The sequence below is a fragment of the Notothenia rossii genome (assembly GCF_949606895.1).
Source record: "Notothenia rossii genome assembly, chromosome: 8".
Taxonomy (NCBI): Eukaryota; Metazoa; Chordata; class Actinopteri; order Perciformes; family Nototheniidae; genus Notothenia; species Notothenia rossii.
In genome coordinates this window covers 1,154,456-1,174,511 of record NC_136906.1, presented here as the reverse complement: position 1 = coordinate 1,174,511, position 20,056 = coordinate 1,154,456, and the positions used below count along the sequence as shown (strand labels likewise).

At 43.2% G+C, this 20,056-nt stretch overlaps 2 protein-coding genes across 2 annotated transcripts; both read right to left on the bottom strand.

The window, feature by feature from the left end:
- Positions 1–969: 969 nt before the first annotated feature.
- LOC307017187 (C-type lectin domain family 4 member F-like) lies at positions 970–4,303 on the bottom strand. Its single transcript, XM_079646736.1, has 3 exons — positions 4,204–4,303; positions 3,537–3,832; positions 970–1,411 (listed from the first exon to the last, which is right to left on the bottom strand). The coding sequence occupies exons 2-3, from the start codon at positions 3,817–3,819 to the stop codon at positions 1,059–1,061; spliced, it is 636 nt and encodes a 211-aa protein (XP_079502862.1). The 5' UTR covers positions 3,820–3,832; positions 4,204–4,303; the 3' UTR covers positions 970–1,058.
- A 1,333-nt stretch (positions 4,304–5,636) lies between these two features.
- Positions 5,637–18,530, bottom strand: LOC307014330 (uncharacterized protein; the record flags this gene model as incomplete). Its single annotated transcript, XM_079642204.1, has 5 exons — positions 5,637–6,480; positions 11,738–11,900; positions 14,121–14,289; positions 18,124–18,269; positions 18,441–18,530. 5 exons carry the CDS (start codon positions 18,528–18,530, stop codon positions 6,173–6,175), a joined length of 876 nt encoding a protein of 291 aa, XP_079498330.1. The 3' UTR covers positions 5,637–6,172.
- Positions 18,531–20,056: the final 1,526 nt, after the last annotated feature.

Sequence of the window (20,056 nt, the reverse complement as noted above, 5' to 3'; positions counted from 1 at the left end):
TCTCCCTGAGGTTTCTCCATGTTCCCCTTTAAACTGTGGGGTTTCTCCGGAGGTTTTTCCTTGTACGATGTGAGGGTCTAAGGACAGAGGGTCTAAGGACAGAGGGTGTCGTATTGTCATACTGATATTCTGTACAAACTGTGAAGTCCACTGAGACAAATGTAACATTTGTGATATTGGGCTATATAAATAAACATTGATTGATTGATTGATAGTATTCACACTGTGATCGCCCTCTGTATAATGTGTACTACACATATACTCGTATGGTAGTATTCACACTGTGATCGCCCTCTGTATAATGTGTACTACACATATACTCGTATGGTAGTATTCACACTGTGATCACCCTCTGTATAATATGTACTACACATATACTCGTATGGTAGTACTCACACTGTGATCACCCTCTGTATAATGTGTACTACACATATACTCGTATGGTAGTACTCACACTGTGATCACCCTCTGTATAATGTGTACTACACATATACTCGTATGGTAGTATTCACACTGTGATCGCCCTCTGTATAATGTGTACTACACATATACTCGTATGGTAGTACTCACACTGTGATCACCCTCTGTATAATATGTACTACACATATACTCGTATGGTAGTACTCACACTGTGATCACCCTCTGTATAATGTGTACTACACATATACTCGTATGGTAGTACTCACACTGTGATCGCCCTCTGTATAATGTGTACTACACATATACTCGTATGGTAGTACTCACACTGTGATCGCCCTCTGTATAATGTGTACTACACATATACTCGTATGGTAGTACTCACACTGTGATCACCCTCTGTATAATGTGTACTACACATATACTCGTATGGTAGTACTCACACTGTGATCGCCCTCTGTATAATGTGTACTACACATATACTCGTATGTTAGTACTCACACTGTGATTCCATGCTAGTTTTATAGGAGGCTGGATGATTGGATTAATTTGTGTGTATTTCTCTAAACTCCTTAATGTTTCCAGATGAAGATCGAGTGTTAACGCTGACAGCCTTAGAACAAATCTCAGTGTGCAAAATGTCAACACACAGGAGGAGTTTCTCTAAAACACAAACTCTGTGTAGAAAGCTCCGTCACCTGGTCAGTGGAAGCCTCTCCAGCCCTCAGGCGTGCGTAGGCGCGGTCGTCCTGAGTGCGCACGGAGGCCAGGTCGTAGCGGTAGTTCCAGGTGAGGTCCACTGGCTCATCTGGGTGTTCAGCCTCCAGAAGCCTGCAGTGCCTCAAAGCCTGATCCCACGTCTTCCTCTCCTTCACCAGAACCAGAGTCTCATTGTAACACAAGAAATGTAACTTTACGCGACAATAATAGTCAGCCCATTCGTGAGCATCATCGTAAATTGAACCACAGTTCTGAAATATCCCATCTGGTTCACCTGCAAGAAGTAGAAAAAGTGACATGATTCACATAACAAACCAGAAACATGTCTTTATTTTTCTGTTTTTGCTTTAACTCAGAGACACTATTGATAGAAGATGAGGGGAAGGTTGGTGAAGATCAGCAGGAGAGGACTCTTTAAAGTAGAGACACTACATACTGATATACACCTGAACATCAGAGGAGAGGACTCTTTAAAGTAGAGACAATACAGACTGATATACACCTGAACATCAGCAGGAGAGGACTCTTTAAAGTAGAGACACTACATACTGATATACACCTGAAAATCAGCAAGAGAGGACTCTTTAAAGTAGAGACACTACATACTGATATACACCTGAACATCAGCAGGAGAGGACTCTTTAAAGTAGAGACACTACATACTGATATACACCTGAACATCAGCAGAAGAGGACTCTTTAAAGTAGAGACACTACATACTGATATACACCTGAACATCAGCAGGAGAGGACTCTTTAAAGTAGAGACACTACATACTGATATACACCTGAACATCAGCAGGAAAGGACTCTTTAAAGTAGAGACACTACATACTGATATACACCTGAACATCAGCAGGAGAGGACTCTTTAAAGTAGAGACACTACATACTGATATACACCTGAACATCAGCAGGAGAGGACTCTTTAAAGTAGAGACACTACATACTGATATAGACCTGAACATCAGCAGGAGAGGACTCTTTAAAGTAGAGACACTACATACTGATATACACCTGAACATCAGCAGAAGAGGACTCTTTAAAGTAGAGACACTACATACTGATATACACCTGAACATCAGCAGGAGAGGACTCTTTAAAGTAGAGACACTACATACTGATATACACCTGAACATCAGCAGGAGAGGACTCTTTAAAGTAGAGACACTACATACTGATATACACCTGAACATCAGCAGAAGAGGACTCTTTAAAGTAGAGACACTACATACTGATATACACCTGAACATCAGCAGGAGAGGACTCTTTAAAGTAGAGACACTACATACTGATATACACCTGAACATCAGCAGGAGAGGACTCTTTAAAGTAGAGACACTACATACTGATATAGACCTGAACATCAGCAGGAGAGGACTCTTTAAAGTAGAGACACTACATACTGATATACACCTGAACATCAGCAGAAGAGGACTCTTTAAAGTAGAGACACTACATACTGATATACACCTGAACATCAGCAGGAGAGGACTCTTTAAAGTAGAGACACTACATACTGATATACACCTGAACATCAGCAGGAGAGGACTCTTTAAAGTAGAGACACTACATACTGATATACACCTGAACATCAGAGGAGAGGACTCTTTAAAGTAGAGACACTACATACTGGTATACACTTGAACATCAGCAGGAGAGGACTCTTTAAAGTAGAGACACTACATACTGATATACACCTGAACATCAGCAGAAGAGGACTCTTTAAAGTAGAGACACTACATACTGATATACACCTGAACATCAGCAGGAGAGGACTCTTTAAAGTAAAGACACTACATACTGATATACACCTGAACATCAGCAGGAGAGGACTCTTTAAAGTAGAGGCACTACATACTGATATACACCTGAACATCAGAGGAGAGGACTCTTTAAAGTAGAGACACTACATACTGGTATACACTTGAACATCAGCAGGAGAGGACTCTTTAAAGTAGAGACACTACATACTGATATACACCTGAACATCAGCAGAAGAGGACTCTTTAAAGTAGAGACACTACATACTGATATACAGCTGAACATCAGCAGGAGAGGACTCTTTAAAGTAGAGACACTACATACTGATATACACCAGAACATCAGCAGGAGAGGACTCTTTAAAGTAGAGACACTACATACTGATATACACCTGAACATCAGCAGGAGAGGACTCTTTAAAGTAGAGACACTACATACTGATATACACCTGAACATCAGCAGGAGAGGACTCTTTAAAGTAGAGACACTACATACTGATATACACCTGAACATCAGCAGGAGAGGACTCTTTAAAGTAGAGACACTACATACTGATATACACCTGAACATCAGCAGGAGAGGACTCTTTAAAAGCCCAACATCCTATATCCTAAAGTTTCGTGCTAGCAAGACTTACCGACTGCCCAGTTGGTGAAATTGGCGATCTCATCTCTTTCCGACCATTTCCACTCGGAGTCTGAAATCTCTTTGTACAAACCGATCCATGCGTCAGAACTGATAGTGACCCCCAACTCTTCTCCGGCTCTGATGGTGGCCAGATCAGTGTGTTGTTCTCTACAAAAGGTCTGTGCTTCCCTCCATGTCTTCTTTCCATTGTAATAATGAAAGCTAGGTCTCAGAGTAGACCCGCACACGGCAGCAAACAGCAGCAGCAGCAGGACGGAGGGTTTTCTCATCATGGTTTCCACAGACCTGCAGTCACATCAGCATTTATATGGATGTTTACTTTGTAGTGTGTATTCATTAGAGAACATTCTATAATGCACTAAGTGAAGTGCTTTCATCAATCATGCAAATGTTATGGATGTCACCTTGTTGATGTTGGCTTATCCTAATGAAATTGGTCAAATATATTTTTGACTAAACTAAATCTCAAATTGCTAAATGAGCGTTTCAACCTTTGAGTACGGCTCTCTACCACCTCTGCTCTTTATCCAACACTTAAACACCTGACTTTACTGCTAACTGAACTGTAGTGCTGCCCTTAAACCCACTGCAGTCTGGAAGCAAGACATCAGTTCAAAGTACAGGGAATAACAAGGAATACAAAATCCAGCACTCACCTTGGATGATGACGGATTGGAAGCCAGCGCTGAGTCTCTGGGTTTTCAGGTGATGATATTTAAAATACTAGATTCACGGACTGGCTGCACCAATCACAGCTCAGATAGGTGAAACACAACTATTGTGCAAAACCCAGCTGGCACGCAGAGCGACCGTGACATCCTAAGAAAGTCCATGCAAAGCAGAGCTTAGCCTCATAGGTTGCTTTTTGAATATTCTTTGTCTCTCAGGAAGGTTTCTATCAGAGTGAAATGACCTGAAAGGCTCTGAGCTGCAGCCATGATAAGAGCTGATTCTCTAGATGATAGGAAAGGAGCTTCAGTGCTTCCTCTGTCATCTCCTTTAGGAAACACTGGACCATCCTTTACCAAAGGTGATGTCTGTCTATTCCTTGACGCTTCAACATTTAAAGTCCTGCACCATTCGGGCGTTCACGGAAACGACAGTCAACAACATTTCAAACCATTAGCCAATAACCTCATCTCCACTATGTTCCTGAAGTACACCAATGGAGGCGAAGGTTTCTTTTTAACGTCTCAATAGTTCTTTGATTTGTTTTGGTTTCTCTCATGGGATTTCAAAAAGAATCTTGATCCTACCATTTAAATAAAGAATGGCAGTCTGTCTGCGTCTTTAATAAGCCCGTACACACAGATCTAATAAGTGTACCCAGTCTAGCAGTAATCATCTTGACATCTGGCCTGTGGCCTCAATAGGACCGTTTCCCTCCATCATCCTGCAGTAAGCCTCACAATCAGAGACATATGGTCCTGACTGTGGGCAGAAAAGCTTTCTATCATTGGACATCTGGCACAGGCAGTACCGGTGAAAATGGACGCTAAAGAAGACTGAAATACACGGTTGTTCGGCATCAAACGATTGGCAGGGGCAATACTGTAGTGCTGTAATGTTCTCTTTCCAATCAAACCACACAGAAAGGAAATGTCGAACAAGTATTTTTGGCTTCAAGTGCTCGTATAAAAACAGTGTGGATTGTATATGAGATAATTCTACACATTGGGGCTTTAAAGATAAGGAATTTTAGCAAAAACTCAAACCACAAGTAGTGTATTGCAACGCAGTCTCACATCTAAACGTGTAATAACAACGTTGGTCTCAAGTTGTGGACCAACGTAGTTATTACACGTTTAGATGTGAGGCTGGGTTGTGTATTGTCCTTCGGAGCTTCCATACATACAGTACACTCTATTTCTAATTTGTACATGCTTGTAATTGTTCATTTGTAGAGTCCATCGTGTTGAACACTGGACACTTCTCACAATAAACGACCGCCTCCTTGGCTGCGTAACAGTAGAGGCAGCGATTGCAGTTCCTCTAGTCCAGTGAACACAGCAATATAATACGCTTTTCTCAGTGTTTCATAAATGTAATATGGTTGCCTGAAAGAAGCCACCGTTCATTTTATTGGCAGTCTAACTAACATCGCTGATCCTCAATTCCTTTACGGGCACAGCAGCCGTGTGTGATTTCAGACAATATTACCTGGTTAAAATTCAAACACTGCACAGAGTTCATGATGCACAACATGCAAAGTACCGAAGGAAGTATCCAAATAGAGACACAGCATATAAGAACCCAGATGGTGCTCTCATAACAGTCACAAAGTAGAGTGTGGACGCAGGACACTTCTCACACTCAAAGAAGTAGCGGAAACAGTAGATGTTGCGTGTCCTCCTGTGAATACAGCAATATACAAATACATGTTCTTCATTATTCAATAACTATACCACTATTCTGGTTAGTAAAAGAAGTTGTTACTTGTGTAGTCTTTATAATTTGGTACTACGACGCTTCTAGGTAGTTAGCATACAGTGGCTATCGTCACTTCAACTTGGGACAACACTACAGGGTCTATATGGCAGTGAACTAAGGGAAGTTACTAAATTGAGACACATCATCAGTCTCTAACGTTCTGCTTATCATCAGTTCCTCGTTGTGTGTTTCCTCTCATGACGCCGGGCTGGAGCTCTGGTTCTGTGACTCGGTCTCCCAGTTCTTCCCCCGGTTCTTCTTCCTGCTCCTCTCGGCCATCACCAGAGCAGCCAGCACGGTCACCAGTACGGTGATGGTGATGACGAGCACCGTGGCGGTCTCAGCGACGCACAGCTGGCTGTCCACCCAAGCCAGCTGTGACCCGGCCAGCTGAGGAGGGTCGTGGCACGTCACGTTGTCATAGTCTTCTATGTGGAGGTGTCGGACGTAAAGGATCTTACTGAAGACACGATGCAGGTCGCAGTCGCAGATCCATGGGTTCCCTGGGGGAGAAACAGGAGAGTAAATATCAGTGATAGGATGTAACTACGTACATTTATTAAAGTACCAAAACCCGATTGGTGGATTTAAAAACGGTGGCTGCTATTAAGTGTCTAAAGGAGACGACTAAACGTTGTCACGCTCAACGTTAGCCACCTTTAGCTTAGCGGTGGTGACGTGTGTAAGAAATTAAAATCAATGCTTATATGGCGTAATTTAGATTTAATATACTGTAAACTTAAAAGTGTTTTATTCTGAAAATACTTTATTTCCGGTTAGCATTAGCATGTGGCTAATGTTATTGCTGAATATTAAATGAATGTACAGTTTTATTTTGAAAAGCTTTATTGAATGACAACCCCGTCGGTTACATGACGTGACTTCCGGCTTCACGTTATCAATGATTACAGCCGTTAAAATGCATTAAATAAAAAGTCATGAATGAGAATACGAGGAGAAAAGGCGTGCGGAGTTGTACAATAAAAACACACAACGTGTAAATCCTCTTATTTACGCGATATCAGAAACAGAAACAGAAGAACCATCGTCGAAGCAGCCAACGAGAGGAGGAGCCAGGAATCCCATATACAGGCGCTGCACGGAGAATCAGGCCGTTTCCCAATGTCGAGGAAACTGGCTTCCAAGCCAATATTTCAAGGATGCTACGTCATCAAGTGATGCCGAAGGACTGTTCCAATCTCCAGCATACTTGGAATTCCACCGAGGCCGCCTCCTTGGTTTGGGGGTAATTTCGAGGCTGCACATGGGTAGACTTTGCGTCCTTCAAATCCCCACAATGCTTTGCGCACGGACCAATTTCCCCAAATCTGTGGCGGAAAATGTAAGGCGGGGCCTCTCATATGACGCACACTTGCTCTCCTGTTCCACTCTTCGTTTTCCGAATGCCAGGAAGGATTCTTGTCTCGCTTCTGAAGCAAGTGACTCGGAAGACATGTGCTACCAAGCAAGCATCCTCGCGATTGAGAAATGGCCTCGGTCTCTCTTTTTCCTCCTCCCGACACGGCGCGGTGTTTAACTTCCTCTGTCTGTTTAAAAACCATGTTACTTCATTAAAGTATCCATCTTTTCCGGGACTACATTGTCTATTTTTAACTTCCTCCTGGACTCGAGAACAACGAACAGATCTACACGTGAAGTCATGTGACCGTGCTCTAGTTCTTTTAGAACCCAACATTAGCCTCCTTTAGCTTAGCGGTGGTGACGTGAAGTCATGTGACCGTGCTGTAGTTCCTTTATAGCCCAACATTAGCCGCCTTTAGCTTAGCGGTGGTGACGTGAAGTCATGTGACCGTGCTGTAGTTCCTTTATAGCCCAACATTAGCCTCCTTTAGCTTAGCGGTGGTGACATGAAGTCATGTGACCGTGCTGTAGTTCCTTTATAGCCCAACATTAGCCTCCTTTAGCTTAGCGGTGGTGACGTGAAGTCATGTGACCGTGCTGTAGTTCCTTTATAGCCCAACATTAGCCTCCTTTAGCTTAGCAGTGGTGACGTGAAGTCATGTGACCGTGCTGTAGTTCCTTTATAGCCCAACATTAGCCTCCTTTAGCTTAGCGGTGGTGACGTGAAGTCATGTGACCGTGCTGTAGTTCCTTTATAGCCCAACATTAGCCTCCTTTAGCTTAGCGGTGGTGAAGTGAAGTCATGTGACCGTGCTGTAGTTCCTTTATAGCCCAACATTAGCCTCCTTTAGCTTAGCGGTGGTGAAGTGAAGTCATGTGACCGTGCTGTAGTTCCTTTATAGCCCAACATTAGCCTCCTTTAGCTTAGCGGTGGTGACGTGAAGTCATGTGACCGTGCTGTAGTTCCTTTATAGCCCAACATTAGCCGCCTTTAGCTTAGCGGTGGTGACGTGAAGTCATGTGACCGTGCTGTAGTTCCTTTATAGCCCAACATTAGCCTCCTTTAGCTTAGCGGTGGTGACGTGAAGTCATGTGACCGTGCTGTAGTTCCTTTATAGCCCAACATTAGCCTCCTTTAGCTTAGCGGTGGTGACATGAAGTCATGTGACCGTGCTGTAGTTCCTTTATAGCCCAACATTAGCCTCCTTTAGCTTAGCGGTGGTGAAGTGAAGTCATGTGACCGTGCTGTAGTTCCTTTATAGCCCAACATTAGCCTCCTTTAGCTTAGCGGTGGTGAAGTGAAGTCATGTGACCGTGCTGTAGCTCCTTTATAGCCCAACATTAGCCTCCTTTAGCTTAGCGGTGGTGAGGTGAAGTCATGTGACCGTGCTGTAGTTCCTTTATAGCCCAACATTAGCCTCCTTTAGCTTAGCGGTGGTGATGTGAAGTCTAGGGTTGCCAACTGTCCCGTGTTCTATTTTGTTAACATGTGGTTGAGAGAGAGAGAGAGAGAGAGAGAGAGAGAGAGAGAGAGAGAGAGAGAGAGAGAGAGAGAGAGAGAGAGAGCGAGTAGGCAGGCGCTGTCCGCGGTGCCGTTTTTTTTTGTGCGTGTCTGTGAGTCATGTGACCGTGCTGTAGTTCCTTTATAGCCCAACATTAGCCTCCTTTAGCTTAGCGGTGGTGACGTGAAGTCATGTGACCGTGCTGTAGTTCCTTTATAGCCCAACATTAGCCTCCTTTAGCTTAGCGGTGGTGACGTGAAGTCATGTGACCGTGCTGTAGTTCCTTTATAGCCCAACATTAGCCTCCTTTAGCTTAGCGGTGGTGACGTGAAGTCATGTGACCGTGCTGTAGTTCCTTTATAGCCCAACATTAGCCTCCTTTAGCTTAGCGGTGGTGACGTGAAGTCAAGTGACCGTGCTGTAGTTCCTTTATAGCCCAACATTAGCCTCCTTTAGCTTAGCGGTGGTGACGTGAAGTCAAGTGACCGTGCTGTAGTTCCTTTATAGCCCAACATTAGCCTCCTTTAGCTTAGCGGTGGTGACGTGAAGTCATGTGACCGTGCTGTAGTTCCTTTATAGCCCAACATTAGCCTCCTTTAGCTTAGCGGTGGTGACGTGAAGTCATGTGACCGTGCTCTAGTTCCTTTATAGCCCAACATTAGCCTCCTTTAGCTTAGCGGTGGTGACGTGAAGTCATGTGACCGTGCTGTAGTTCCTTTATAGCCCAACATTAGCCTCCTTTAGCTTAGCGGTGGTGACGTGAAGTCATGTGACCGTGCTGTAGTTCCTTTATAGCCCAACATTAGCCTCCTTTAGCTTAGCGGTGGTGACGTGAAGTCATGTGACCGTGCTGTAGTTCCTTTATAGCCCAACATTAGCCTCCTTTAGCTTAGCGGTGGTGACGTGAAGTCATGTGACCGTGCTGTAGTTCCTTTATAGCCCAACATTAGCCTCCTTTAGCTTAGCGGTGGTGACATGAAGTCATGTGACCGTGCTGTAGTTCCTTTATAGCCCAACATTAGCCTCCTTTAGCTTAGCGGTGGTGAAGTGAAGTCATGTGACCGTGCTGTAGTTCCTTTATAGCCCAACATTAGCCTCCTTTAGCTTAGCGGTGGTGAAGTGAAGTCATGTGACCGTGCTGTAGCTCCTTTATAGCCCAACATTAGCCTCCTTTAGCTTAGCGGTGGTGAGGTGAAGTCATGTGACCGTGCTGTAGTTCCTTTATAGCCCAACATTAGCCTCCTTTAGCTTAGCGGTGGTGATGTGAAGTCTAGGGTTGCCAACTGTCCCGTGTTCTATTTTGTTAACATGTGGTTGAGAGAGAGAGAGAGAGAGAGAGAGAGAGAGAGAGAGAGAGAGAGAGAGAGAGAGAGAGAGAGAGAGAGAGAGCGAGTAGGCAGGCGCTGTCCGCGGTGCCGTTTTTTTTTGTGCGTGTCTGTGAGTCATGTGACCGTGCTGTAGTTCCTTTATAGCCCAACATTAGCCTCCTTTAGCTTAGCGGTGGTGACGTGAAGTCATGTGACCGTGCTGTAGTTCCTTTATAGCCCAACATTAGCCTCCTTTAGCTTAGCGGTGGTGACGTGAAGTCATGTGACCGTGCTGTAGTTCCTTTATAGCCCAACATTAGCCTCCTTTAGCTTAGCGGTGGTGACGTGAAGTCATGTGACCGTGCTGTAGTTCCTTTATAGCCCAGCATTAGCCTCCTTTAGCTTAGCGGTGGTGACGTGAAGTCATGTGACCGTGCTGTAGTTCCTTTATAGCCCAACATTAGCCTCCTTTAGCTTAGCGGTGGTGACGTGAAGTCATGTGACCGTGCTCTAGTTCCTTTATAGCCCAACATTAGCCTCCTTTAGCTTAGCGGTGGTGACGTGAAGTCATGTGACCGTGCTGTAGTTCCTTTATAGCCCAACATTAGCCTCCTTTAGCTTAGCGGTGGTGACGTGAAGTCATGTGACCGTGCTGTAGTTCCTTTATAGCCCAACATTAGCCTCCTTTAGCTTAGCGGTGGTGACGTGAAGTCATGTGACCGTGCTGTAGTTCCTTTATAGCCCAACATTAGCCTCCTTTAGCTTAGCGGTGGTGACGTGAAGTCATGTGACCGTGCTGTAGTTCCTTTATAGCCCAACATTAGCCTCCTTTAGCTTAGCGGTGGTGACGTGAAGTCATGTGACCGTGCTGTAGTTCCTTTATAGCCCAACATTAGCCTCCTTTAGCTTAGCGGTGGTGACGTGAAGTCATGTGACCGTGCTGTAGTTCCTTTATAGCCCAACATTAGCCACCTTTAGCTTAGCGGTGGTGAAGTGAAGTCATGTGACCGTGCTGTAGTTCCTTTATAGTCCAACATTAGCTTTTTACTTCAGAAATTATAAAGTGGTGTTAATATGTGGAGATTAGGGTTTCTCCCACTAACTGGGGGGTTATTCCATTAACTGGGGGTTTCTCCCACTAACTGGGGGGTTTCTCCATTAACTGGGGGTTTCTCCCACCAACTGGGGGGTTTCTTCCATTAACTGGGGGGTTTCTCCCACTAACTGGGGGGTTTCTCCATTAACTGGGGGGTTTCTCCCACTAACTGGGGGGTTTCTCCCACCAACTGGGGGGTTTCTCCATTAACTGGGGGGTTATTCCACTAACTGGGGGGTAAACTGGGTGTTTTCTCCATTAACTGGGGGGTTTCTCCCACTAACTGGGGGGTTCCTCCCACTAACTGGGGGGTTAACTGGGGGGTTTCTCCCACTAACTGGGGGGTTCCTCCCACTAACTGGGGGGTTAACTGGGGGGTTTCTCCATTAACTGGGGGCCATTTCTACACTGAAGCTCATGTGCATATGACATTAAAGCCTTTGAATCTTTGAATCTTGTAAAGAGGTAGTCATATAGATATATATATTTGAACCTGAGAGCTGGATGTGAGTGGCCGTGGTGTGGAGGATGATGAGGGTTTTGAACTTGAGGTGATGAAGGTTGTTTCCCTCCAGATCCAGAACCGCCAGGCTGTAGAGAGGAGCCAGAGCATCGTTCTCGATCTGAGAGATGTTGTTGTTGCTCAGCTGCAAAACCTGGACACAAAGACAACAATTCAATCCATTAGATTTGGATCAGTACCTGGCCAGCCCTCACTGTAAGCTCTATCACAGAGAGTTAGAGTCACGCCAATGAAGAGTCGCCCCATGTTAGTATCGTGAGTTTTATCTCAGCATCATTCGTGTTTACTCAAACTATATGTGCTGGCAAGGAGGCGGGGCTTATCTCTATGGTAAATAGAACAATATCCTTTCTTTTAAAATACCTGTAGTATTTTGGATCCTGTTGTATTTTTGACTTATAATTATAATTATCCAGAATATGTTATATTGTTTTGTTTATATTGTTTATATTTGAGATAATATTTGTAACATTGTATCTACCTATCTATCTATCTATCTATCTATCTATCTATCTATCTATCTATCTATCTATATATCTATATCTATCTATCTATCTATATCTATCTATCTACCTATCTATCTATCTACCTATCTATCTATCTATCTATCTATCTATCTATCTATCTATATATCTATATCTATCTATCTATCTATATCTATCTATCTACCTATCTATCTATCTATCTACCTATCTATCTATCTATATATCTATATCTATCTATCTATCTATATCTATCTATCTACCTATCTATCTATCTACCTATCTATCTATCTATCTATCTATCTATCTATCTATATATCTATATCTATCTATCTATCTATATCTATCTATCTACCTATCTATCTATCTACCTATCTATCTATCTATCTATCTATCTATCTATCTATCTATATATCTATATCTATCTATCTATATCTATCTATCTACCTATCTATCTACCTATCTATCTATCTATATCTATCTATCTATCCATCTATCTATATCTATATATATGGTATATATATAGATATACACTGAACAAAAATATAAACACAACACTTTTGTTTTTGATCCCATTTTTCATGAGATGAACTCAAAGATCTAAAACATTTTCTAAATACACAAAATAACCATTTCTCTCAAATATTGTTCACAAATCTGAAAAGATCTGTGATAGTGAGCACTTCTCCTTTGCCGAGATAATCCATCCCACCTCACAGGTGTGGCATATCAAGATGCTGATTGGACAGCATGATTATTGCACAGGTGTGCCTTAGGCTGGCCACAATAAAATGCCACTCTGAAACGTGCAGTTTTGCTTTATTGGGGGGGTCTGGGGGGGTCCGAAAACCCTAGGGTTAAACCCTAACCCTAACATGTCACCCATTGAGCATGTTTGGGATGCTCTGGATCGGCGTATACGACAGCGTGTTCCAGTTCCTGCCAATATCCAGCAACTTGGCACAGCCTCAGGGTCTGGGGGGGTCTGGGGGGGTCCGAAAACCAGTCAGTATCTGGTGTGACCACCATTTGCCTTACGCAGTGCAACCCATCTCCTTGGCATAGAGTTGATCAGGTTGTTGATTGTGGAATGTTGGTCCTCTTCAATGGCTGTGCCAAGTTGCTGGATATTGGCAGGAACTGGAACAAGCTGTCGTATACGCCGATCCAGAGCATCCCAAACATGCTCAATGGGTGACATGTTAGGGTTAGGGTTAGGGTTTAACCCTAGGGTTTTCGGACCCCCCCAGACCCCCCCAGACCCCCCCAATAAAGCAAAACTGCACGTTTCAGAGTGGCCTTTTATTGTGGCCAGCCTAAGGCACACCTGTGCAATAATCATGCTGTCTAATCAGCATCTTGATATGCCACACCTGTGAGGTGGGATGGATTATCTCGGCAAAGGAGAAGTGCTCACTATCACAGATCTTTTCAGATTTGTGAACAATATTTGAGAGAAATGGTTATTTTGTGTATATAGAAAATGTTTTAGATCTTTGAGTTCATCTCATGAAAAATGGGAGCAAAAACAAAAGTGTTCCATTTATATTTTTGTTCAGTGTATATATATATATATATATATACCCACCTACCTACCTACCTACCTACCTACCTACCTACCTACCTACCTACCTACCTACCTACCTACCTACCTAACTAACTAACTAACTAACTAACTAACTAACTAACTAACTAACATAACTTAACCGTTTGCACTCTTCAGGGATGTGTTGGTACCGTTTTTCTGCATTGTTTTGAGGTTCAATATCCCTGCTTTGCACTGTTACGTAGATGAATGAAGGCAGTGTGTTTTCTGTGGAGTTAAAGGACATGGACAGACATGTGGACGTCCTCTCGCAGTAATGCATCACCTCCAGAGCAGGCAGCATGTCCAGACTGCCCTTCTGCAGCACTGTCAGTCTGTTGTTGTTCAGGAACAGCTGTCTGAGTCTGGAGAGGCCCCTGAACACACCGGGGCCCAGAGAGTCCAGCTGGTTATAGCTCAGCTCCAGCTTCTCCATGTTGTCCAGAGACTCAAAGCTGAGAGGAGGAGGAGGAAGGGGAGATTAAAGGGGGACATATAGGAAGTCTGCTTTTTTTAACATTATATTTATTGGGTTTTTTCAACATAGAACGTACATACAGTCACACACATTAACACAGTATCAGTGTTTGATAGCGATATTCATCTATTTCACTCATCAATTTCCACTTGATCACTCTCAAGGAAATGCACGTGTCCCATATTTTCTTAAATGTATTTACTTTCCTTTTAATCGCATCGGTTCATTTTTCCAAAGCGAGGCAGGACGCCATTTCCCGCATTGCAGGTGTAGGACCATCCGTATTTTGGAAGTCTGCTTTTTAATGTGTACTGTGGGTGGGTTTCCAGATACAAAAGTATGAACATCGCCAGACAACAGGTGCTGGACATAAAGCAGGAGATTATGTTTAGATATCCTTAAATAAACCACAATTACGGCAGAGCAATGGTGGCAGGTGCAGTGGGTGCAGTCACAGCTCTCTTAATACACACAATACTTTTGAACTTTTTAAGACTGTTGACATAAACCAGCAACAAAACGCACAATATGCGAACAAGGCTGATCTGTTGAGCCAACAAACCCATACAACTCTTGGAAACTTTGGATATGGGAAGCACACTCAAGCGGTGTCTCTCATTTTTCCATCTTTATACAAACGGCTAAAGAAACGCTCAAAGCCACAAGCTCGCCTTCAACAAAGTAATGCACTGCTAATCACCATCTGTCTGCTGCTATCTGGAGATATTCATCCGTGCCCTGGTCCATACCAAACTACACCAGAGAATGAAGCCAACATCACGGCGGATGCTAAACGCAATACACATTTCCAACAGAGTGCTGTTTGGCCTACCCCGGGCAGGGGCGCCGTAAGGGGGTGAAAAGTTAGGACGATTCTAAGGGCCTGTGACTGACAGGGGCCCCAAAAATGGTAGAACATTAAGAAAAAATGTTTAAGTAACCTTTCATCAATCATCAATAATTAACATTAATATAACATTATATTGATAATATACTCACTAATCACTTAAAGCATCGAGAACAAAGGATATACTTGGCATGGACATGGTTATGCTCAAAGATCTCAGCACAACACTTTCTAATCCTATTACCAAAATGATTAACCTCTCCTTCAGTCAGGGAATGTTTCCAAGTGTTTGGGAGCCGGCTATAGTTATCCCAATATTTAAAAGTGGAGACCCCATGTCTTCCTGTAACTACAGGCCAATTAGTATCCTTCCTACAGTGTCAAAGGTTGCTGAGAAACTTGTGTCTGAGCAAATCATTGACCATTTAAACACTTGTACATTTCCTCTGCATCCAATGCAATTTGGCTTTAGGACAAAATACTCAACAGAGACCGCCAACTGTTTTTTTACAGAACAAATCAAATCAAAAAGGGATAAAGGTGGTGTTGTAGGAGCTGTGTTTCTTGACCTAAAAAAGGCTTTTGACTGTTAATCATAAAATACTCATATCTAAGCTTTCCAGTTTTAACTTTTCTTCACAAACACTTAGATGGTTAGAATCAGATTTGTTTAACCGATCTCAGTATGTGAGAGTTCAAAATCATGAATCTGCTGACCTTCATCTTTCGACAGGGGTCCCACAAGGTTCAATCCTGGGACCATTACTATTTCCGCTCTACATAAATGATTTACCATCTGTATGTCCTGACACAAACATCCAAATGTATGCAGATGACACTGTAATATATGTACATGGAAGCAATATGACACAAGTGGCTAATGAACTGACACACACCATGGTTCATGGAACAACTTGGTTGGAACAATGCTGTTTGCAACTAAATATTTGTAAAACAGTATGCACCTTCTTCACCAAAACAAAGTCCTCTTGTGTTGCGCCAGAAGTTTTTGTGTCAGGGGAGGGGCTACAGGTGGGGTCACAATACAAATACCTTGGAGTCATGATTGATTCAACACTCAATTTCAAGGCTCAGGTTAAAAAAATATGTAATAGGGTCAAATTCAGTCTGTCGAATTTTATGTTTACCAGAGATTACATGTCAACTGAGGCATCTCTGATGTACACACACTCTGTGGCTCTCTCACACATCACCTACTGTTTAACTACCTGGTCACATGCCAGGACAACATAATTAAAACCACTGGAGTCATCGTACAAACAAACACTCAAAATACTGGACAACAAATCTGTTTTTTCGCATCACTGCCCAATACTCCAAAAATACGACTTGCTAAGCTGGGAAAGCTCATCAAACATGCAAATGCTTGCTTTTTTTACAAGATGGTCAACGACCTTACCTCACCTCCTCTTAGACAGTTTATTAACATACGCACAACTGCAACTAGGGTAACAAGAGGTGCAGCGAGAGGAGATTGCATTATTCCACTCAGAAAAAGTTCTTTCAGTCAGTCTTCATTTTGTGTTAAAGCTGATCAGCGATGGAACTCAATCCCACCTCCAATCAGAGACCAGACCACATTCCCTTTATTTAAATCAAAGCTCAAAATATGGTTAGTGAGGAATCAGCTCTGTTGGCTCTGACCCCATCTTCAGCTCATTACAACCCACTGCCTGGGTTTTAACATGTTCTTTTGTTTTGTTTTATTTGTTTTGTTTTAATGTTCTGTATTTTAAATTGTTTTATTTAAGTATCCCAGTAATGTCTGTTGCATGTTTTAAATGTATTGTATTTACTTGCTTAAAATGAAATGTGTTTTAGGTTGACTTTTAAAATCTGTCCAGGGACTACAGATGAAAAATAGCCTCTTGAGTAACTTTACATTACATTACATTACATTACATTACATTACATTACATTACATTACATTGCATTTAGCTGACGCTTTTATCCAAAGCGACTTACAATAAGTGCATTCGACCAGGAAGATACAACCTTTAAGAAAACAGAATCATATAAGTACATCAGGTTTCATAGAGCCAAACATTTCAAGTGCTACTCAACTGGCTTTAGATAAGCCAGTCCTTTATTAGTATATAAGTGCTTTGTTAGTAATTCTATCGCTCGAAGTGGAGTCTAAAGAGATGAGTTTTCAGTTTGCGTCGGAAGATGTGTAAGCTATCTGCTGTCCTGATTTCAATGGGGAGCTCATTCCACCATTTTGGAGCCAGGATAGCAAACCCACGTGTTTTTGCTGACGGGAACTTGGGTCCCCCTCGCAGTGCGGGTGCAGCGCAACTCTGGCACATTTACAGAAATGTTCATTAATGTGCACTGTCCCTGTTAAATAAATAAATAAATAAATAAATAAAATAAATAAAATAAATAAAATAAATAAAATAAAATAAATTAAATAAATTAAATAAATTAAATAAATAAAATAAATAAATAAAATAAATAAATAAATTAAATAAATAAATAAATAAAATAAACATGTAACTAAGCCTGTTTAGAGTGATGAATTACGTTTATTTTTGTTTTTTGGAAATTTGATTAAAGACTCGTATTTAAATTCAGAACTACTCCTGCGTTAGATGGAGCAGGGATTTGATAAACCTTTAGTGTATGCATTCACAGTGACAGATTGTTCAGCAGCTGTTCTTCCTGCTCTTTGCAGCTGCAGACATGTTGTTTTGATCCGGGATTATGTTTTATACTCATCATTCATAGCTGGGTAGTATGCAAAACATATATTATTGTTGACACAAATATTCTTCTGATAATGTTGTGAAAATTCTGACTTTTTCTCAAAATGCCGATTTTTTTCTCACATTTTAGATTTTTTTCTCAAAATTCGGACTTTTTATCAAAATCTCATAATTTCTTTCATTTTTTACTTATTTCTCAAAATGTCTGACTGCAGCTGCAGCGGTAAAGACAGACCTGTTTCCTGAGATGTACAGCAGGCTGTTGTGCTCCAGTCTCAGCTCCTTGAGGGCAGCCAGGCTGGAGGAGAAGTCCACAGGTAGAGACGTTAACTGATTATAACTCAGATCCAGCTTCTCCAGGTAGGACAGGGACAAGAACGCCTGAAGAGACGGAGAGACAAAGACAGCATGTCTTTAAGCATTGAGCCTTCTCTTTCTTTGCTTTCTGACATAACCCTTTCACATTCCCTCATGGACCTTCTTTTTAACTTCACTTCTCCCCTCCATCTTTGATCCTTTATGATTGCGTGTTGTCCTCGTCTATCCTCTAACCTCACTCTCTTCTTTCATCTGTCCCTCTTCACTTTCCACTCCTTCACTGTAAATGCTTTTACTGCTGTCCCCCTGAGCTTCAGATATCATGGTCACCACATGCTTCAAAGTGGGGAGACTGGGGACGGCTGCAACCCTTTTCATAAGATAAGATAAAAGGGACTTTATTGATCCAAACATTTGTTTCAATTTATCTTGTTATTTTAAAGCTACAGACCCAGAGTCAGCTCTTTGGTAACAGCTGGAAGAGAGGGGGGGGGGGGGGGGCTACAAGGATCTGTTTGGGGTTTGGAGCAGGACACTTCAAGAGACATGTCCTTAGTAACAGCTGGAAGAGAGGGGGGGGGGGCTACAAGGATCTGTTTTGGGGTTTGGAGCAGGACACTTCAGAGACATGTCCTTAGTAACAGCTGGAAGAGAGGGGGGGGGGCTACAAGGATCTGTTTGGGGTTTGGAGCAGGACACTTCAGAGACATGTCCTTAGTAACAGCTGGAAGAGAGAGGGGGGGGGGCTACAAGGATCTGTTTGGGGTTTGGAGCAGGACACTTCAGAGACATGTCCTTAGTAACAGCTGGAAGAGAGGGGGCGGGGCTACAAGGATCTGTTTGGGGTTTGGAGCAGGACCCCCCCCCTCTCTTCCAGCTGTTACTAAGGACATGTCTCTGAAGTGTCCTGCTCCAAACCCAAACAGATCCTTGTAGCCCCCCCCCCTCTCTCCAGCTGTTACTAAGGACATGTCTCTGAAGTGTCCTGCTCCAAACCCAAACAGATCCTTGTAGCCCCCCCCCCTCTCTCTTCAGCTGTTACTAAGGACATGTCTCTGAAGTGTCCTGCTCCAAACCCCAAACAGATCCTTGTAGCCCCCCCCCCTCTCTTCCAGCTGTTACTAAGGACATGTCTCTGAAGTGTCCTGCTCCAAACCCCAAACAGATCCTTGTAGCCCCCCCCCCCTCTCTTCCAGCTGTTACTAAGGACATGTCTCTGAAGTGTCCTGCTCCAAACCCCAAACAGATCCTTGTAGCCCCCCCCTCTCTCTTCCAGCTGTTACTAAGGACATGTCTCTGAAGTGTCCTGCTCCAACCCCAAACAGATCCTTGTAGCCCCCCCCCTCTCTCTATTCCAGCTGTTACTAAGGACATGTCTCTGAAGTGTCCTGCTCCAAACCCCTAACAGATCCTTGTAGCCCCCCCCCCTCTCTCTTCCAGCTGTTACTAAGGACATGTCCCTGAAGTGTCCTGCACCAAACCCCAAACAGATCCTTGTAGCCCCCCCCTCTCTCTTCCAGCTTTTACTAAGGACATGTCTCTGAAGTGTCCTGCTCCAAACCCCAAACAGATCCTTGTAGCCCCCCTCCCTCTCTTCCAGCTGTTACTAAGGACATGTCTCTGAAGTGTCCTGCTCCAAACCCCAAACAGATCCTTGTAGCCCCCCTCCCTCTCTTCCAGCTGTTACTAAGGACATGTCTCTGAAGTGTCCTGCACCAAACCCCAAACAGATCCTTGTAGCCCCCCCCCCCCCCCCCCCCTCTCTTCCAGCTGTTACTAAGGACATGTCTCGGAAGTGTCCTGCTCCAAACCCCAAACAGATCCTTGTAGCCCCCCCCCCCCCCTCTCTC

Excerpts from the sequence above, each read along its gene's own strand:
- LOC307017187 (XM_079646736.1), bottom strand. The coding sequence starts at position 3,819 with ATGATGAGAAAACCCTCCGTCCTGCTGCTGCTGCTGTTTGCTGCCGTG. Across the intron at positions 1,412-3,536 it reads TTTCACCAACTGGGCAGTCG|GTGAACCAGATGGGATATTT; the intron begins GTAAGTCTTGCT and ends TACTTCTTGCAG.